The sequence below is a fragment of the Mya arenaria genome, chromosome 2 (genome assembly GCF_026914265.1).
Source record: "Mya arenaria isolate MELC-2E11 chromosome 2, ASM2691426v1".
Lineage (NCBI taxonomy): Eukaryota > Metazoa > Mollusca > Bivalvia > Myida > Myidae > Mya > Mya arenaria.
In genome coordinates, this window is record NC_069123.1 from 10,319,540 (window position 1) to 10,340,795 (window position 21,256).

The window sequence follows — 21,256 nt, forward strand, 5'->3', positions numbered from 1 at the left end:
TCAGAGCCTTGTTATTTGTTAACAGCAAGGCCTTTTTATCAGCAAAGAGGAATACGCCCTAGCCCTTTTTGTAGTGAAAAATACCCATATTAAAATCGCACCATCCGTCCATGTGTCTGGCTCAATAACTCGTGTCCGGGCTGTAACTTTCTCTTGTATGGACAGATTTTAAAATAACTTGCCACATTGTTTGACATACCAAGACGACGTGTAGCGTGCAAGACCCGTGTCCCTCCCTCTAAGATCAAGGTCACACTTAGGTGTTTATTCACTATGGAATGCTGCATATAAGGACATAGAGTATAGGTTGTCGTGTCCGGGCTGTAACTTTCTCTTGTATGGACAGATTTTAAAATAACTTGCCACATTGTTTGACATACCAAGATGACGTGTTGCGTGCAAGACCCGTGTCCCTCCCTCTAAGGTCAAGGTCACACTTAGGTGTTTATTCACAATGGAATGCTGCATATAAGAACATAGAGTATAGGTTGTCATGTCCGGGCTGTAACTTTCTCTTGTATGGACATATTTTAAAATGACTTGCCACATGTGTTCGACATACCAAGACGACGTGTCACGTGCAAGACCTGTTTCCCTATCTCTAAGGTCAAGGTCACACTTAGTATTTATTCACAATGGAATGCTGCATATAAGGACATAGAGTATAGGTTGTCATGTATATGACAGATTTACAACAAAAACTTGGCACATGTGTTTGGCATATAAAGGTTGTGTTTCATATGCAAGATCCACATGCATACGTCAAAGGTCAGTGTTTGATCTTTAACTTTTCATGTACTGACCTTGTTCATAAGTCAATGTCAAATTTGGGGGCATTCGTCACATACTGTGTCAGCTTTTGTTTTTTTGGAAATGGGGAATTTCAGAGGCTATTGTGGGGAAAAACCCTCAAAAGTAATTGGGTATCAACTATGGCAAAAAAGGGTGAAAAGGCCCTGAACAGTACCTTGAAAACTTCAATTATGGTATTTGTATGAATCCAAAACTAATAACTCTAGTGTAACAATTAGGCCGATATTTAATAAAGAACTCATTACAAGATTGTTAATGGATTAAACATTCATCAAGAATATGTTTGTGTTGCTTCAGACTAGCTTTATTTCTACAAGTGTTTCAAAGATTAAAGATAACAATTATTTCTGCCAGAGCAATGGGCCTTGCCACTCATATAAGCAAATGTAATTTGTTTTATCTATATTTTACAATGATTGTTAAGATAGTCATATTAACTTATGTTCGGTCATTATTGTTGACACCATGTAGCGCAAATGTTTGGTCTTGCATGTTTGGAAAACTGAAGTATTGTCATTGAAATTATACTTTTGGATGAACAAGCCCGAATTCTTATACTATTGCTTGGCATCAAATTTTTGAACAAGCCCTGCTACATAATATTCAGAATTTGACCAAACTCGATAATTATTTTACCTGTGCAGGGCTTGCAGGCTTGTGTTAATTTCGACCACTGGAATTACCGGGGAAAACCCACTTGCCTGGCTTGGTGACCATCGACCAAACCCACATAAGGCCAGAACAGGAATAAAACACAGGACACCCTGGTAAGAAGTGAGTGCACTAACCACATAACCAAATGGAAATATATGAAGCCAGTTACATGAGACTATTTTCAACTATTTTGTAGTTTTCCCCAAGTTAATATGGTTATATATTGTAGCATATATTTTTTGAAGTATAATCGGTAGACTGACAGACTAGATACTATAGGTCCTTTTTGAAGCATGCACAGGATAAAAATACTCACCAATATCTTTGGGACTCATTCCAAATGGTTTCTTAAAATATATCCAGAAGAGTAACTCCTTGATTTTAAATTCCCAATTCAAAAGTTAAAGTTTTCATCAAATGTAGATGCAATTACTTGCTTCCAAAATGCAAGAAAAAGCCTCGGCACAAGTATGTGGCTTTGTTTTCAAAATATAAAAATATGGTAGAACAATAGTATCAATAATTTTTTATCCAGCTAAAGAACTAAACCTTATTATTAAAAACAATACTTCTTATTAACAAAAATACAACCTGGGAGTAGGAATTTGTTATTGGTCCCAGATACAACATAAGATTTATGAACTGTTGGTTTTGATTTCATAATAGAAAATTGATCAAAATTGGCTCAATCAAAGGTGATTTTAGACCCTAGGGGGAAGGCAATTATTTTTATAGTATATCAGTGGGTGTCTTTTTTGCTAATTTGGACCCCAAAAAGGTAAATTTGCTTCTGTAGGGAGTGGCATAATTCAGTGGTCAAAATTAACACAAGCCCAGAGCCCTGCACTGGTAAAATGTCTTCCGGGCTTGCTCAAATTCTGAATTTTATATAGCAGGGCTTGTTCAAAAATTTGATGCCAAGCTATTATTTGCCAAGATAGTATATGAATTTGGGCTTGTTCATCCAAAAGTCTAATTTCATTGATTGTAATTTTGGAAGTTTAAATGGAATAGCCCTCATTTTCAATCCCTGTAAAACACAACATTCTACCGGTACATATATCTTAAAATGTTTTTATTTTCTCATTCATAAGAAAACATAAAATATCACAGGCATATACTATATGTTAGTTGAAATGTTTAATAAATATATTAAGACCTATTTTACCATGTTTTAAGATCCATAAACTTTCATTTATCAGGTAAAACAATTCTTATTCATTTTCAACTACGAATGAAATATTTTCACTGTACCATTTTTTGCAATAAAACAAAGTTAATAAAACAAAGCTGACTTATATTATTTTTAATAAGAATTGGAAAATTGCATTTATAAGGACATGAACATTTTCACTTTTTTGTCAGCCTAATTTCCTCAACAAGTTATTGTACACAGTACACATTTCAGTTGTCCGGTTCCTGGACTTTCATTTGGGCTATGCGAGGCTTGTTTGGGTTATTTTCTAGCAGCCAGTCAGCCAACCAAACCTGAAAAAAAGAATAAAAAATATTAATATATGAAATTCTGGAATCCTGAATTACCAGAATTAAATCATAGACTAAACTAACAAAAATGATTTTAAGTGATATAAAAAGCAAATTCCTACAACAGATGAATGTTGTAAAATAAAGATGAGAATTAATTTATAAAAACAAACAGGACAGAAGTTATCAGACAAAAAATACACTCCAATATGGTTACACCAGTCAACAATTCAAGTTCATGGTAAAGTTCAAATTAACATTCAATCCTGGTTATGAACACTTTAACGGCTAGACAGCAAACGATCCTAAAATCCGCGAATACATGATTTCCACAAAACAAGTCTAAAATTGTCAGTGTCAGCTACAAATGCAGTGTGAGGCCAAAAATACATCATTTTACATGACATAAAAAAATATTTTGTCGCAGTCTCAGCTGAGTTTTCCCCTTTAGTTACCGCACAATAGTTTCCCAGTTTGAAGCGTGCATAATCCGCTTGTGAAAGTTATGTGATTAGTACATATACATATACTGACGCTAAGTTAAAATTAACTGGGATTTACGTGGTAGACAAACCCAGTAAATTTCAAATTGAAAAAATATGCAAAAACTGTGAAAAAATACATGGGTCATATTTAATGCAATGTGATACATTAGCAATTAAGTTTCAATGCGTTGTACACAAAGATATCATTTTTGTGTAACAGTAAGTTTTGCAATTGTATCATCTGGTGTCTAGTTCCTTTAAAGCATTAAACAAGTATCTCACCACAGGATCAAGTGGTTTCTGTTTGCAGAGCTCTGTGAGGCCCTTCAGGAGAGTGGGGTTTACTTTTCTGGACAGGAAGTCCTTGGAGGCCTGGCCAACAGGCACTGGCTCTACAATACCTGCAGGGAAAGAGAGACGAGGTGTAAGACTTTAGATATAATGTAGTTGTAGCCTGGTACCATCAATAATACTCCTTAATTTTGTTCCAATTTATTTGAAAATACATTAATGCGTACACATACATAAAGAAGCAAGTTTCACTACAGTATGGTATCAACTCCTAACTAATAATATTATCCTTACAAAATAACATATATTTTAGATTTAAGACACTCACATGATATTTATTTACAGAATGTTCAGATTTCTTACTACTTATAAAGATGAGTATGGAAAGCTTACAAGTATGATTCAATAAAGATGCCTGTTACAAGAAGTAAAACACTTGACTTTTTCAAGGCAAAAAGGTTCTTTAGTTGCAAAGCTAAACAGATATATGGTACTTACTATCAGGGAAGAAGAATCGGATTTCTCTCTCAGAGTTTGTGAAACTGTCACTCCCATGGAGGGCATTTCTCTGGTCATCTGTACCGTATATTGCTCGTAAACTGAAAATGAATGCCATATCAAGTAATGAATCAATAAAATATTATTATTCAAAAATGAAAAGGAAACAAGAGGCTGTTCCATGTTTGTGGTCTCCACAATAACAATATACCTGAGTTTATCAAAGTTTGAACAGCCAAAATAGTGATTTGTCAATATTATATGTAATTGATTACATAATTCTAACACTGCTGTATTGCTACAAAAACAATCGTTAACAAGTTGTAACCTATGGGAACCGGGCAGTGCTTAATTGGAATCTAACAGGAACCATTTCTAGTTTGTCAAAAGAAGAAATATGTATCACTAGATAAGGAAAAATTGTGAAGTTATGATGGCATAGAGGTATTATTTTTTATCTCTTTAAAAAGACTTAGGCAAGTTGTTTAAATGACAAAGTATCTCGTTAAAAATACATTGTCACTGATAGTAATGACATACATTTCTCGTTAAAACGACTTAGAATCTTATTAAATTGACTTACATATTTTTTAAAACAGGATAATTGGCCAATCACAATGGCCTAAGATGTCAAGTTGCTGGTCATTTTTTAATTACATACAAAAGTCATTTTAATGATATATGTCAGTCATTTAAACAAGATCGATAGTCATTTTAATGAGATATATAAACAATATTATGTAACATGATAAGGGTTTTACCAATCTGGGTGTGTTTGTCTGGCCTTGACTGTGTTAGTTGGTCCAATCAACTCACGCCAGTATGAGATGGCCTGGTCTCTCGCTATCACAAGTGCAATAACTGGTCCACTTGACATGTAAGCAACCAAACTCGCGAAGAACAGTTTTCCATAGTGTTCTGCATAGAAATCACTAGCTTGTTCTGGGGTTAGATGTACTCGTCTTTTCTGAAACAGGAAGTTTTATTGACTAACATCTCACAATTTTTTTACATCATAAATCACAGATTCTTGCCTCGTTGGTAATAAAAAAAATAACACACACATCAAGGGGAAAGATTTTAATATGCAATCAAGGTGAGGAATGGAAAACCCCAATCAAATACACAAATTAAACACCTGTTTTACAAGATTATGGCAGATAGTTTCAACCCATGCCAACTGGCTTTATTAACACCTCAACTTCCATTCCTTAAATGAACTGCCTTTTGGCTATTGCTTTTGTAACGTGTTTGGTGTGTACCGAGCGGCTGTACACTATTTTATCAAAGTTATGGCAGAACTCTTTAATAAATAATAAAAGGTGCAACTTTATAATAATTTTCCTCAAGGTTACTTAACCTTTTGATTGGATACAAATGATTGCAATTTAGCTCAAAAACAATAATCACAAAATAATTATAGAAGAAGTTTTGTATAAGTAATTTTCCTGTTGTCAAAATGCCTATGATCAACTTATTAAAATGATTTTCCAACTCTTTAAATCTACTGCTTTATCAGTGATCTCTGTGAATTAACAGAAAGCTGATCTTTCTTGCATAAAACACAGAGTTGTATCTTTCAAAATTACAATACTTAATAAAATACTACTCAGTTATGAAATACCAGATAGCTGAGCTTTCGTGGTACATTTAAATACATAAAATGTGTTCACTTTCTTTTTTTACGTCTGCAATCTAAATATAAATACGCTCTAACTTCATCCAACAGGAAAGCAGAGGTTTCTCTGAAAGATTGTTGAAGTTCCAACTTACTATGCCTCACGGGATAGCTGAGCTTTCTAGTTAGAGCATAGAAGTGTATACATTAAATTAACTATCGTATCTTTCAACAACAACCCGGTCCACTCAACAGCTATTAACTATACAATACGTCAAAGCTGAGCTTTTCGGTAAATATAGTAAATATTTAAGATAAGCAACTACAAAGTTCAAGTTGATTAATACCAATTATTTCTTGAATTTGACTGTATGGTAACTGCATCTAGAATGACGATATTTTGAAAAACTCGGCCTTATATACGCTGCGAAAAGCGCTCAAGCAAAGCAATGCTTTCATTGGTTGTTTAAACTGACTGTTGATTGGTTGAAAACGAAGCACTTTGATTGGTTACAATTAGCATTCTGATTGGTTAAAATTATTCTTATCAAAAATAAAGAAACAACTTTTAAGGTTACAGTCAACAATTTTATACGGCTGTGGTAAATTCGTCACACTTTTATCATCCAATGAATGCAACATCTTCCAATATGATCAGATTGCGAATCATTGTTTGTATTGTGTCGGTAGGTCCCGTAAAAAAAAAACATTTCAGTAAAAAAGATAATTATGTTCAATGTATTGTTGCCTAGTCTCCTAATTTTACGTTAAAAAGTGATTTCAAGTGGTTGGTCTTTTCCTGTGTTATTGTGATGTCATTTGAAAAAAATGTTTCCGGTTACACACGGGTCGTACTATTTACAGAATGGGTGAGGAAGGATTACTGTAAGGTTTTCTTAAATGAAATAGTATTTTTCAACAATTCTTGAATAAAATAATGAACTATTGGTGTAAATGTAAGTATAAAATGAATTGCGGTATTGATGTAACTACAGGGATATGAACACAATTTGGCTTGTCAAAGCGGAGTCTCTCACTCCACACACTTTAACCACCCTAACAGTCTGTACGAAATTCATTATCACATTGCAGGACACGAGGTCCTGCAATACAGTCTACATTGCAGGACCGGACCAGTTTTTGCAGGACCAAACATTTTATGTACATTTTTGTGAAAGTCAGGGCTTTCAACAGGGTCTAAACCCAATGGTCAATGACTCTAAAAATCTGATTTTCAAGAATCAAAATCAGATCTTCAAGTGTCATTGTCCGTGTTTTTCTAAATACATGGTCTTACTTCTTAATTATAGTTTTTATTTGTCGTATGATGGCATTGCAAGGTACATGATTATCTATTAAAAACTAATACATATATACATTTTTTAAACGGATATAGACATGGTTTAAAAAACTAATACAAAATATATTTAAGCATTGTTGTTTTTTAAACCATCGTACTAAGTAAAAAAGCAGAAAGTATCCGTTAATTTGCATAATGGGCGGAGTTATCACGTCATTGAGTTTGAGTGGTGCTAATTAACATGGAAACCGATAAGATTCCAGATCGATAATCAGTTGTCATTGCGGGTGTTAATTTCTCTTGACTTTAATTGATAAAAAGACATTTAGATCATGTCTCGCAAATGATTAATATTACTAATTTATGATGCTTCATTTTCGGGTCATTTACGATTTTGAATGCGTCAAAACCCGGGGAGCTCAGGTCGATAAACTCCCTGATTAAGTTGGTTTGATAAAGTAAACATAGGTTAGTTAATAAAATTAACAAGATACACGTTTGACACATATTTATTAAATCATTTTGCCCCAAAAATTATTGCCGGACAAGCGGGCCTACAATATAGCTGTGACCTCACCATTTATTACCGGCCGGAGCCGAGGTCCGACGAACTTTCGTACAGACTGCCCTAAGTGGCCTAACTGCGTGCATACCCAATATTGACATCAATCCCGCAATTCATTCCTTTAATGTCTGCTATTTCAAAACCATTGTGTGAAGGTTTTTGCGTAAGCAAATCGCAATGTCTGGCATGAAATAGACTTAGTCACACAGAACTACTACAGTCTACACCAAGGAAGAAATCATAGTTACCCCACCCACAAAATGAAACAAGGTAAATCACCTGCAAAATAGCAAATCCTGATCTGAGAATTATGTCCTCGATTTCTTCTGATTTGTGGACAGCGTCAGGTTTAATTATTGCCAATGTCCTTTCTACGTAAATATGTGGAGGCTCCATTGTGATGTTTTCGGCGTTTTCGCCTGTCATTTTGCTACAGATTGGTAATATGAATGTAAACAAGAATGGCTTCCTCTCGTTGCTATAGTTTTCATAATCTCGTGAGATCTGTGCTTTTCGACAAAAACCGAAACTGTCCGAAATTGATTAAAAATGGCCGAGTAGCTGTCACTATTTCAGTCAATTCAACTAATTTTGTAAATAAACCTTTGAACAGTGTTATTTTTAATGGTTTATAATGGATACGGTAAGCTCTTAACTCATTGCAAATGCTTGCTACACGTCGGCATGTTCATCATAAATGAAATGTTCGACAATTGATGTTTTTGGACATGTTTTTACAAGCTTAATTTCTATTTCGTACTCAGACATATTCATCCTTATTGTTGTTTGTGGAAAATGAGCTTTTCACGTTGACAGCCTCACTTTGTTTTATTTTATTTTCAGGGTTGGACACCAGGAGTTAGTCGATCAAAGCCCAGTGAGTTCTCACTTTACTATTTAAATGCTCCTCAACAAAATAAGTGTAGCACAACAGTTGTTTCTGTAATTTATTACTAATAGGAAGGGGAGGAAAAGAGTTCCATAGTTTATGCTTAAAAAAAATAATGATTTAAATGCCAGTTTAAATATGACAATATATTGTCAGTCATACATGGCACTTACAAGCACTGTTGAGCTAGCTTTTATAGCAACATATTTGAGTGTCCATCTGCAGAGCGAGAGGTCTTTGGTTTGATCACGCTAGGTGCACATAGTAATTTGTGCAGTCTGTTACATTTGGTGCCCAAAGTCAATAAGTTATGTTACACTATTAGGCTCACGTTCATTTAAAAAATGACCGAAGTGTCCGAAATTCTTTGGATTGTTAAGTGTTAAGGGTAGTCCATAGATACATTAAGTTGTACTGTCTGGTTATATAGTAAGCTTTATTGATAATGCATGTGTGGTGTTGACTTTGGGTTTAAAAGTGTTCAGGCATACACACTATCTTTCACTCTAACATACATGTTCAATATTATAAATAGATAAATAATCCAATTTATGCTTGTCCACAAATTGCTGTTTACGTGTTATATATATGTTTGTTGCAACATTAGGTCTTTGAATAAATAGTTAACCAAAACCCAAAAGCTTTAAAAACACCAACTTTTTCTTTCTTCTAGAAGGGGCTATAAAAGATCCTTTGGATGATCTTGGAGATTTGTTGGAAGATGGTAAGTAAAAATTTACTAAAAACATTTGTCTAAGTAAATCATTTAAGTTTGCTGAAAATACAAAGTAAAACAAACCCGCAGTTATTTCTTTATAGTATATTTTTCAAGTCAAGTCAAGTTAATATTTGTTTATTGTCGGATTCCATCTAACATTTAAAACATAAGCTATGTATACCAACATGACATGTTTTTACCAAAATTCTTAAGCAGTTTCTTTAACATCATTTAGTAGAAGTCTTTTGAAAGTAAGATATTGTGTCATATAGAAATCAATACATTTGCTTGTTACACTGAGACAGTTTCTGTTCATTTATAGATTATGCCAGTCCTCCTAAAAAGAAGTCCACCCTCAGTGGTACCTCCAACAGGCAACAATTCTCAGCCAAAAAACAAAGGTTGGTGTTTGTTATCCTAGGACCCCCTGCGTATCATAACCTATATGATACCCTGGGCAAATTGGCTAAGGAAATGTCGTAAATCTTGAATATTCATAAGCTTTTTTCGACCAATGAAAGAGCCGATTACAAAAAGGAAAGAATCTCCTCTGTGAAGAGCCACCGGCATATATAACAATATCCTGCCTAAAACGATTTGTAAGTCATGGATTATTTCAAACCGAGATAACATACGTAACTTCTCGGCCATTTCTGCACGGCATGAGGTTTGTCTCATGCGACAAATCAAGCAACTGGATTCACCTTATCAATTATTCATGAGTACCAGATTTTCACAGCTGATTTTCCCAGGGTATCATATAGGTTATGATACCCTGGGGTGCTGAGGATGGGTGTTTGGATGTTACCTGATAAACGCATCATGCAGACCCAATTATTAAATAATTTGTTTGATGTTCCTCTACCCACATTTTTAGGTGTGAGTAGGTAGGTAGCGTTTTTTACTGTTTACTTCCGAATGAAGTGAACTAACCTTTTAAAAAAAATATGACCAGCAAATAGGACCAAAAAGAATTTGGATTGTAAGAGTTGCATCTTTTCAAAAACAGGTACAGTAGGTAGGCTTTTTGTCTTTTATATACTTTTTTTTATTAGGATTTATGTAAGAACGTTATTTTCATCGTTTGGGAATGTCATCAAAGTTAACTTCTGTATAAATCTTTAAATGTTTTAAACAAGATTTTAAATCACACGTTTAATAAAACCCATTGTCAACAGACTTATGAAAAAAGTAGGAACGGAGCCTATTTCGTAGGTAATGGTAAGTTAACCTGAACCAAAAGTATTTTTTTAGGCCTAGACCTAAAAAAACAACTATTTAATAATTGTAGCCTGACACTCATTTATTGGTAAAATTTGCTAATAACTCACCTCATTATTATATTTGAAGAAAAGTTACAATGTTCCATGAATTATACACATTACTCACCTTATGTACAATTTTTTTTTAGTTTATTCCATTACATATAAACTTTAAATAGAATTACGATGATTTTCATTGATCTAAGTTTGTGTGTAGAAATATAATAACAATAATCTTTTTAACCTGAATTTGACGCTTGTTCTATAGAAATTGTTATGTTTAGTAATTAGGATATTCTCACTCCTTTAATTAACACTGTGTTTGTGAATTACAGCTCTAAAGATGAGGACTTCTACAGCAGTCTTGCCCAGGCTGCAGAGGAGGGGGACCTATCTGATGTGTCTGAAGCCGATGTCAATAAAATGGCAAAAAGCATTGCTGTATGTGACAATTACTTTTACTACATTATCATAATTATTTCAGTCAGCAAGATTTATACCAAGCTCAAGCGTTTACAGTATTTTTGGGCTAAAACCCTGTTATGGACTGTCACAGGACTGACAATGTAAACTCTGATTTATTGGCAAGCCTGGCGATTTTATCAGAGCAAGGTTTTTTGGGTCGAGCATATTTATTCAGTCCAATATAAAATATATATGAATGCATGAAACAGATGATTTATAGATATATATATGTTTTAAGTTCTGAACAGACTGGGTGACAAGCATTTTTAAAACATCTACATGTATGATGAGCTCTCTATAGTGGTGTTTACTTGTTCTTGGTTTGCACAAAGTAGTTTGGGGAAGATAGGGACAAGTTGCCATTTGGATTTTGTTGGAAAGATGAAAAATAGTTCTTATTTTGCTTTTGAATACTTGTACTTTAATAGTTGAATTTATGAATCAATACACTGAAGTGAAAGAGTAGGGTTGTTCTTATTTTTCAGATGAATACAAAATATAAAACTGACTTACTAAGATAAGAACCAAATTGTTATACATTTACAGTAAAAGTACTTGTTTTACTTTTTTCACCCTTCATAGGTTTCATAAGACTTGGTGTATAATGGTATGATAAATGGTTGTAAAAACAAATTATCAATCTTTCAGGACCTTGATGACCTTGATGCCGACCTTTTCCAAGCAGCTGGCAGTACCAAAACTCCTAAGCGTGGGAGTTTAAAGGACAAATCTGGAAAATCGGGGACCCCAAGGCGTTCGACCACCCCTAGATCCCGCGGGGGCACCCCACGGGCTTCCTCACCCCCTCTCAGGATGACTTCTCCTGGGAATAGAGTGATTTCCCCTAGTCATCAAAGAGTAACTTCCCCTCCTGGCAGGGGCACCCCAACCGGGAAAGAGGCCTCTGGGGGTATTGATACCAACAGGCCAGGAAGTGGTTCGAGAAGGTCACCATCAAGGAAACCGCAATCCCCACAGACTGAATACATATCAGAATATAGGCCAACCACAGCTCCTGGGAAAATGACAGGTGAGATTTATTGATGGATAATTATTGCATTTCATCTTGCGTTTCCTATTTTTGAGACTGTGTACATGTAGATTGAGTGTTAAGCGTTAAACTCTTATCATTGACATGTTGTTGAATATTTGAAGTTTACTAGTAAAGTACAATAGTCAGTAATTCCATTCTTTGATACAAACAATGCAAAATTGATTGTTCAGAACTAAGTCAAAGTTAACAACTTGTTAATAGTATCGTTGTTAAATTTCAATTTGTTACTGCTTTAAAAGTTTACTGGCTACACTTATGATCTGCAGTAAATATAACAAACTTTGAGACAGCTGCTGCAGCTGTACTTGTTTTATTTGAATGTACGAGTACATCATCACCTAATTGACGTTTGAAAGTTAACAACAATGTTGTTAATCACTTTGTTAACTTAAACATCGTTCTTAAAAATTGGCCCATTTTAAATTGTATCAATTTATAAAATAGATAAAATGATAAAATGAGTTTTATTGTTTGCTTGTAGATCTGAATGAGCGGGCCAGTGTAACCCTGAAGCCTGGTGATGGTGCACAGGAGAGGCCTAGAACTGTGCCCAAATCTAAGTCTCTAGACTTTGGGGGTAAGGGTACCAAGTTTCACTCTTTAAAGTGTTTTTTTAAATGGTCCGAGACTGCCTTTTTGAACGAGTTGTAAAATACAACAAGCGTGAAATGGACACAACCCATTCAAATCATTAAAGTTATATATTTATATATATACTGGGCAGAGCAATAATTCTGTTTTCATTTTCTACTCCTCAAAAAGTTCTATAAATATTCTATGTGCAATATGAGAAACATTGTACACTTTCAGCCTTTTATTAATTAAATGAGTATTTGAATTAAATGACATTTCAGAAAAAAGGATTGAAAATTATACTGATATTTCTGTCAAAAATTGCCTCACATAAATGATTATAAGAAAAGGATTCTCTGCGCATATTGAATACTTAATTTGATTTCACATTTATATTTCGCTGTCATAACAAAATCTAATTATTGAAATGACAGGCATATTTAACGTATCAATATTACAACTAGCTAATAATTTGAGTCTTTATCATAACACAAAATCTTAATGTAACATTAATAAATAATGATTCATTTTATTACTGTATGTTTAAACAATCAGCCAGTTTGAAACAGACGAGAGGAACGCAGTCAAAAATAAGTCCTGGTTTTCTATGGAAACATTAGTAAAATTATTGCCATAGTCAAGAAAATGATGTATCAATGACAATTCTTATATAGTAAGAAGTTTGGAAGAAATTAAAACACATCGAAAAAATTATAATTTTTGGATTAAATTTATTTGTAATAATAATATCCGATATCTTCAAATGGCAAGATGCAGTTAATTGTGTTCCCCCTTGTGCAATGGAAAATTTTATGTGGTGAAAATCTTATTGCAGACTTTGATGCTGATGACCCCTTGGCAGGAATCCCCCTGTCTGACGAGGAAGAGGATCTTGGTTTGCCAACCAAGAAATCAGCAGCTAAACAACAACAACAACAAAAAGCCTCGGAGGAAAAGCCTTCACCACGGTCAGCTAATACTGAAAAACTAGGTAAGCTGCTCAGTCCGTTTTCTGTACAGTTCAGCTTATCGTGGTCTATAAAAATCTTTGTTTTAAAAGTGAGTTGTAGGTTTATAAGAGCAGGGTGGGCCCAAAAAAGGGACAGGATTCTCCTCAAAAAAGGGAAGAAAGTATTCTTGGTAGAATTTTGCGGTGTACTATTATATATAACTGCTATACACCTTTATGTGCAGGGTAGAATTTTACCATAAGGTTTATTTTGTATTGTTCTTGTTTTTTTAATGTTCTCTTATATCACTTGAAACTTTCTTCAGGTTTTACCAATCTTACAAGTTTATAATATTATCCGGGAGTGGATGAAATATAAGTTATGTGTTTTAGCATGATCAGCTATTCACTATGATATTGTCTGATTATTTTTTGTTTTTTTATATCTCTGTAAAGAAGCAGCCAACAAGTGAATTCTATGACTTCATTGATAAAATGTTCATTGTTAAATAGTTCATATTAAAACAACAGAGAATTTTTTCTGACCAATATGGGGTCGAAATTTGGCCTCACACCCAATGGTAAAAGCTGTTAAATGTTTCCTACATTTATGTGAAAATAAAAGTTCCCGTATAACTTATGTTTGAAAAACCAACCAAAAAAATAAAATTAAGCCTGCAAACCATTTTTTAGCTCGACCTTTCAAAGAATAAGGAAAGCTATCTTAGTCACCCGAGCGTCGGCGTCGGCGTAACCACTTATGTTAATGTTTGCGTACCACCTCAAATATTTTCAAAGTCCATTGACATATGGCTTTGAAACTTTGCACACTTTTTTACCATCATACCCCCAACCTGTACACAGGAGGAGTTAACTCTATCAAGCATTTTGACAAAATTATGCCTCTTTTTCTACTTAGAATTTACGGTAAAGTTTGCGTATCACCTCAAATATTTTCCATTCAATTTATGTAAATATCTCAGCACATCATGTATTACATTGAAATCTAATCTAACAGTGATCCATGCATGTTTCGCCAAAACTTTTCAATCCATACTCCAAAAAGCGGCCGAATAGTCGAGCACGCTGTCTCTGTGACAGCTCTTGTTGTTTGAAGTAGTTGGTGTATTCTTGAAGAAAGAAATCACAGATCACATACTTTTATCTTTACTATCTTATTTTTAAGCATTCTGAGACATTTCTGGTCAAAATTGGAATTCCCAGTTTTAGTCAAAATTTTCCGATTAGAAATTTCCTAACCCAATTCCCAAACTGATGAAAATCAACAACAATGTTGTGATAAATTTTAAAAACATTTACAAATGTAATACAAAACATTTCAGATTCACCCAGGCGGAGCTTATTTGACCGACCCCCAACTCGCAGTGGCAGCAACAACACTCAGTCTGAGGCCCTAGACAAAACTCTGGAAACAGTCATACAAAAACAGCCTCCTAAACCTGGTATACTCTTGTATTGTGGTTTATAGTCCTTTATTTTAGCTACATTGTAGATTATGATTGATCTTGAGACTGTATTCTAGACAGAAACCAGTACTTTTTTGAAAAGTCAAGCGGCAAAACTGCAATAAATTATTATACCCCCACAAACGAAGTTTGAGGGCGTATATAGGAGTGAGCTTGTCGGTCTGTCTGTCGGTCGGTCTGTCTGTCGGTCGGTCGGTCGGTCTGTCTGATGGTTTTCATGGTTTCCGGACGATAACTCATGATAGGCTAAACAGATTTGAATAATTTTTGGTACAGAGGTGTAACATCAGAAGATACAGGTCAAGTTCGATATTGGGGCTGGTGGGGCCAAGGTCAAGGTCACTGTTACTAAAAATAGAAAAATGGTTTCCGGACGATAACTCATGAAAGGCTTGACAGATTTGAACAATTTTTGGTGCACAGGTGTAACATCAGAAGATACAGGTCAAGTTTGATATTGGGGCTGGTGGGGCCAAGGTCAAGGTCACTGTTACTAATAATAGAAAAACGGTTTCCGGACGATAACTCATGAAAGGCTAGACAGATTTGAACAATTTTTGGTACACAGGTGTAACATCAGAAGATACAGGTCAAGTTCGATATTGGGGCTGGTGGGGCCAAGGTCATTGTTACTAAAAATAGAAAAACGGTTTCCGGACGATAACTCATGAAAGGCTTGACAGATTTGAACAATTTTTGGTACACAGGTGTAACATCAGAAGATACAGGTCAAGTTCGATATTGGGGCTGGTGGGGCCAAGGTCAAGGTCAGTGTTACTAAAAATAGAAAAATGGTTTCCAGACGATAACTCATGAAAGGCTAGACAGATTTGAACAATTTTTGGTACACAGGTGTAACATCAAAAGATACAGTTTGGTACAAAGGTGTAACATCAGAAGATATAGGTCAAGTTTGATATTGGGGCTGGTGGGGCCAAGGTCAAGGTCACTGTTACTAAAAATAGAAAAACGGTTTCCAGATGATAACTCATGAAAGGCTAGACAGATTTGAACAATTTTTGGTACACAGGTGTAACATCAAAAGATACAGTTTGGTACAAAGGTGTAACATCAGAAGATATAGGTCAAGTTCGATATTGGGGCTGGTGGGGCCAAGGTCAAGGTCACTGTTACTAAAAATAGAAAAACGGTTTCCGGACGATAACTCATGAAAGGCTTGACAGATTTGAACAATTTTTGGTACACAGGTGTAACATCAGAAGATACAGGTCAAGTTCGATCTTGGGGCTGGTGGGGCCAAGGTCAAGGTCACTGTTACTAAAAATAGAAAAAACGGTTTCCGGATGATAACTCATGAAAGGCTTGACAGATTTGAACAATTTTTGGTACACAGGTGTAACATCAGAAGATACAGGTCAAGTTCGATCTTGGGGCTGGTGGGGCCAAGGTCAAGGTCAGTGTTACTAAAAATAGAAAAACGGTTTCCGGACGAGAACTCATGAAAGGCTAGACAGATTTGAACAATTTTTGGTACACAGGTGTAACATCAGAAGATACAGTTTGGTACACAGGTTTAACATCAGAAGATATAGGTCAAGTTCGATATTGGGGCTGGTGGGGCCAAGGTCAAGGTCACTGTTACTAAAAATAAAAAAATGGTTTCCGGACGATAACTCATGAAAGGCTTGACAGATTTGAACATGTTTGGTACACAGGTGTAACATTAGAAGATACAGGTCAAGTTCGATATTGGGGCTGGTGGGGCCAAGGTAAAGGTCACTGTTACTAAAAATAGAAAAACGGTTTCCAGACGATAACTCATGAAAGGCTAGACAGATTTGAACAATTTTTGGTACACAGGTGTAACATCAGAAGATACAGGTCAAGTTTGATATTGGGGCTGGTGGGGCCAAGTTCAAGGTCACTGTTACTAAAAATAGAAAAACGGTTTCCAGACGATAACTCATGAAACGCTAGTTTTTCTTGTCAGCAGTGCAACTTCTAAATTACTCAACAGATTTAAATAAAACAATACATGCATGATTAAAGAAGATGCAGTGTGCAGTAACCTTGGAGTTATGGCCTCTTTTCAAAGGAATGGTTTGCCATTCCTTTGTCCAGGCGGCATTTGGGGGTATTGGTCACTCCTGTGACTGCTCTAGTTTCATTGTAAAATTAGTTGAGTATTGATGATGATTTTTTTTATGAATTTTATCATTATTTAAAATCGTAAAATTATTTCTTTTAATTTTTTAAAACAAATAGAATAAAAATAATTTTTCATAATATTCTTAAAGTATTGTTCTGAGTCGTAGTGTCTAGACCCAGACTTGAGACTGTTCATGATTATTGGCTCAGGAGGAAGTAGTGGACACTGAACAAGGTCTGTCACTCTCACTGGTATTGTTGTAATTTAACTGACAATACTTAGTTATTTTTTTACATGGCCAGTTTGATGTTAGATATTTAATTTCATCACAAAATTACTTCTTATGATTACTTGAGCCATTTTTCAAATGTTAAATACCTATGTTTAAACTGCACTCTCACAGATTGAACGTTTTGACAACTTTTTTTTATTTATTGTCTTGGAATGAGCCAATTTTTGCGAATATCCATGGAAACCAGTGATATAAGACTGGCGACAAAAAATTAGATTGCAGATTTTCATATTTACGTTTAAAAATCCATGTTTTATGCATTTTTCTTAAACCATTAGTAACGGTTTAAGCCAAAAACATTAATTTTCGAACGGAAATATGCAAATCTGCGCTCTGGTCTTTTGTCAGCAATCTTTTATCATTGGTTTGCAGATATTTATGCAAAAATTTGCTCTTTCCAAGACAAAAAATAAAAAAAGTTGTAAAACGGTAAATCTGTGAGAGTGCAGCTTTAAATAGAGAGGAAAAGGAATTTGGAAATGAATCTTTTTTCTTTTTTTATATACCATTTACTTTTTTTAAAGCCCTTGCCAAGAAGAAATCAGAGGAGGCCCTCTTTAGTGACGATGATGACTTCCTAGGAGGATTGGGTATTGAAGAGAAAGGCCACGCCCCACAGCCACAAGTCAAAAAGCCCGTAGACGACGATGAAAATCGGCCCGCCAAGTCAGCTATGGATAAATTACTGGGGAAGGACTCTGTCACAAAACATCTGGAGGGCTCTAAGGAGAGAAAGGAGTTTGTTTTGGACTCCAAGTATACACAGCCTGGTATGGGATACTTAGTATTTTGTCTTTAAGCTGCACTCTCACAGATTGACCATTTTGACAACTTTTTTATTCTTTGTCTTGGAATGAGCTTGCGTAAATATCTGAAAACCAGTGATATAAGACTGCGGACAAAAGATCAGATCGCAGTTTTTCATATTTACATTCGGAAAATGGCTAGAAGCATTGCTAACGCTTTAAGACAAATGCATAAAACATCAATTTTGGACATAGAATTATGTTATTAATGGTTTTAAATAATATAAGATAAAATAAAGATATAAGATATATAATAAATAAATATATATATGAATATATCTAGAATGCATGAGACAAACATTGGACATCCCTCCTCAGGGCTCTTTTTCCAAAGATGTTTTAATCCTTACATATGTTAGTATGTCTTAAGGTTGTCTGGTAAGCGCAATGTTAGCGCACTTGCTTCACACCAAGGCGCCACAGACCCAAATCCCAGCCTGGGTGCATGTGTGTTAAGTTTGCGTCACCAAGCCGGACAAGTAGGTTTCATATGGGTACTCCAGTTTCCCCCACAACACAAGACCACACTCTCACATAACATCATGCCAACGAGAGTCATTAATATAATGTTGAAATAATTTGTTTCAAGGTTTTTGTAAAATAAATAAGTTTATACTATATGTAATCATCTTGCATAACAGTGAAGGAATCAGAAGACGACTACCTGTTTGGAAGTTACATGCCGTCTGCTGTGGCCTCGAATAGCAGCTCTCGGCCTACATCAAAACGATCTGTCAGGTAGTATGACACTAAGATGTTCTACTATGAAACTTCATGTGAAAAAGACTTAAGTTAATTTGGCAATATTGTACGAGGACCATACAAAAAATATGTAGACATAAAACATTCAATAGAGTTAACAAAATTTTGTATTTATACATCACATACATTGTTCGAATCTTCTCATCAAATATGAAGACGTAAAAATCTGTATACGTTATTAGGTCTACTTATTTCTTGAATTGCCCTCATACAATATAAGTTTGGTGAATAATACCACTAGTTGACTAAGTTTCAAAAGTTGCCTAGACTTGCCTATAATTATTTTATTTAACACGATCACTTTGTTGTTGTTATGTGCCCCTGTATTCTCAATTGGAAAGCAATTTGTATCAAAGAAGTGTTTACAGTCAACAAAATTGGACTTTATGCAGGAATCCTTATACTGGTGCTTGTCATTAAATAATCAACAAGCCCAATCAAGAATTTTAGCAAGCCCTGAAATTGTTATACCCCCACAAACGAAGTTTGAGGGCGTATATAGGAGTGAGCTTGTCGGTAACTCATGAAAGGCTAGACAGATTTGAACAATTTTTGGTACACAGGTGTAACATCAGAAGATACAGGTCAAGTTCGATATTGGGGCTGGTGGGGCCAAAGTCAAGGTCACTGTTACTAAAAATAGAAAAACGGTTTCCGGACGATAAATCATGAAAGGCTTGACAGATTTGAACAATTTTTGGTACACAGGTGTAACATCAGAAGATACAGGTCAAGTTCGATATTGGGGCTGGTGGGGCCAAGGTCAAGGTCACTGTTACTAAAAATAGAAAAACGGTTTCCGGACGATAACTCATGAAAGGCTTGACAGATTTGAACAATTTTTGGTACACAGGTGTAACATCAGAAGATACAGGTCAAGTTCGATATTGGGGCTGGTGGGGCCAAGGTCAAGGTCACTGTTACTAAAAATAGAAAAACGGTTTCCGGACGATAACTCATGAAAGGCTAGTTTTTCTTGTCAGCAGTGTAACTTCTAAATTACTCAACAGATTTAAATAAAACAAAACATGCATGATAAAAGAAGATGCAGTGTGCAGTAACCTTGGAATTATGGCCTTTTATCAAAGGAATGGTTTGCCATTCCTGTGTCCAGGCGGCATTTGGGGGTATTCGTCACTCCTGTGACAGCTCTAGTTTTTCCAGTACAGACCTTTCGGACTTTTTGCCAATTTCAGCCACTGTGTTTAAATATCTGCTGCATGATATTGATAACATTTTTTTTTTCAACTAATATAAAACCTATGCTATAAATATGTATGTGGTTATATTTGATGGTTTCAATAACAATGCAGATTTCAAGACGATGATGACATATTCGGTCTTGGTGATTCACCACCCAAACCACGAGGCACAAGCACACCGGCAAAGAAAGCAGACGATGGACTAGACTGGTTAGAGATGGCCACAGGGGGCAAAACTGCCGAAAAACCAGCTGAAAAGCCAGCAGAAAAACCTGTCACAAAACAACTGGAGGTGACGAAGCCGTCTACTGCTCCCAGCCCTGGGAAGTCAAACAAGGCAGCTGATTGGCTGGGATTGAAGGACGATGATGATGATGAGGAGGAGTATGATTTTCTGAAGGCGTCATCTTTCTCAGCTCCTGCTCGGCAAGGCCCACCTACAGTAAGCTTTGTTCTTTTTCCAGTTTGGATTTCAATAAAGTAGTAATCTTAAGCTTGCCTTGACACTATAAATATATGAGGGTAAAATTACACATTGATATCCGTGTTTGTATTAATTTTTCATCTCCCAAGTGACGTGAACATTAAGAAAGGTCTTAATTTTCAAGGGTCATTGTTTTGATGACAGATGTTTAAAAGAACTCACATGTTGGCGATTTTTTTCTCCAAAATGTCTTCAAATTGAGTTATTAATTTAATTTGTATGAACAAACTCCAAACAGACACTGACAGATACTTCATGAACCAGAAATTTGTAAATTCAATTAAAAGTATTGTGATAGCATTTGTGCCTTAGTTGGTGTCAATGGTGCTGTTGTCACATCAGCAACATCTTCTTGCAAAAAGCCCTTACTCAAAAAAAGTTCAAGATGTTCAACTGAAACTTGGTACAGAGTGTTTCAAGAAACAGCATGCTTTGGCACACTAAGGCCCATAACCCTGGCTTTAATAATCATTGAGTTTTATCCCTTGTTCAAC

The 21,256-nt window shown here is 35.2% G+C and overlaps 2 protein-coding genes across 4 annotated transcripts in view; one reads left to right on the forward strand and one right to left on the reverse strand.

Moving 5' to 3' along the window:
- Positions 1-2,527: 2,527 nt before the first annotated feature.
- Positions 2,528-8,192, reverse strand: LOC128246801 (nucleoside diphosphate kinase homolog 5-like). The gene is made up of 5 exons (XM_052965250.1): positions 7,989-8,192; positions 4,988-5,193; positions 4,227-4,327; positions 3,720-3,838; positions 2,528-2,955 (listed from the first exon to the last, which is right to left on the reverse strand). Exons 1-5 carry the CDS (start codon positions 8,133-8,135, stop codon positions 2,872-2,874), a joined length of 657 nt encoding a protein of 218 aa, XP_052821210.1. The 5' UTR covers positions 8,136-8,192; the 3' UTR covers positions 2,528-2,871.
- Positions 8,193-8,219: 27 nt separating this feature from the next.
- LOC128211321 (fas-binding factor 1-like) overlaps positions 8,220-21,256 on the forward strand; it is a 41,642-nt gene continuing 28,605 nt past the window's right edge. For all 3 annotated transcript variants that reach the window (XM_052915987.1, XM_052915997.1, XM_052916006.1), the window contains exons 1-12: positions 8,220-8,352; positions 8,553-8,586; positions 9,272-9,322; positions 9,639-9,717; positions 10,914-11,019; positions 11,692-12,073; positions 12,579-12,674; positions 13,506-13,661; positions 14,963-15,082; positions 18,033-18,278; positions 18,956-19,052; positions 20,390-20,720. In XM_052915987.1, coding sequence (XP_052771947.1) covers positions 8,344-8,352; positions 8,553-8,586; positions 9,272-9,322; positions 9,639-9,717; positions 10,914-11,019; positions 11,692-12,073; positions 12,579-12,674; positions 13,506-13,661; positions 14,963-15,082; positions 18,033-18,278; positions 18,956-19,052; positions 20,390-20,720 — 1,707 coding nt within the window. In that variant the 5' untranslated portion in view covers positions 8,220-8,343. The remainder of the gene's footprint in view (positions 8,353-8,552; positions 8,587-9,271; positions 9,323-9,638; positions 9,718-10,913; positions 11,020-11,691; positions 12,074-12,578; positions 12,675-13,505; positions 13,662-14,962; positions 15,083-18,032; positions 18,279-18,955; positions 19,053-20,389; positions 20,721-21,256) is intronic.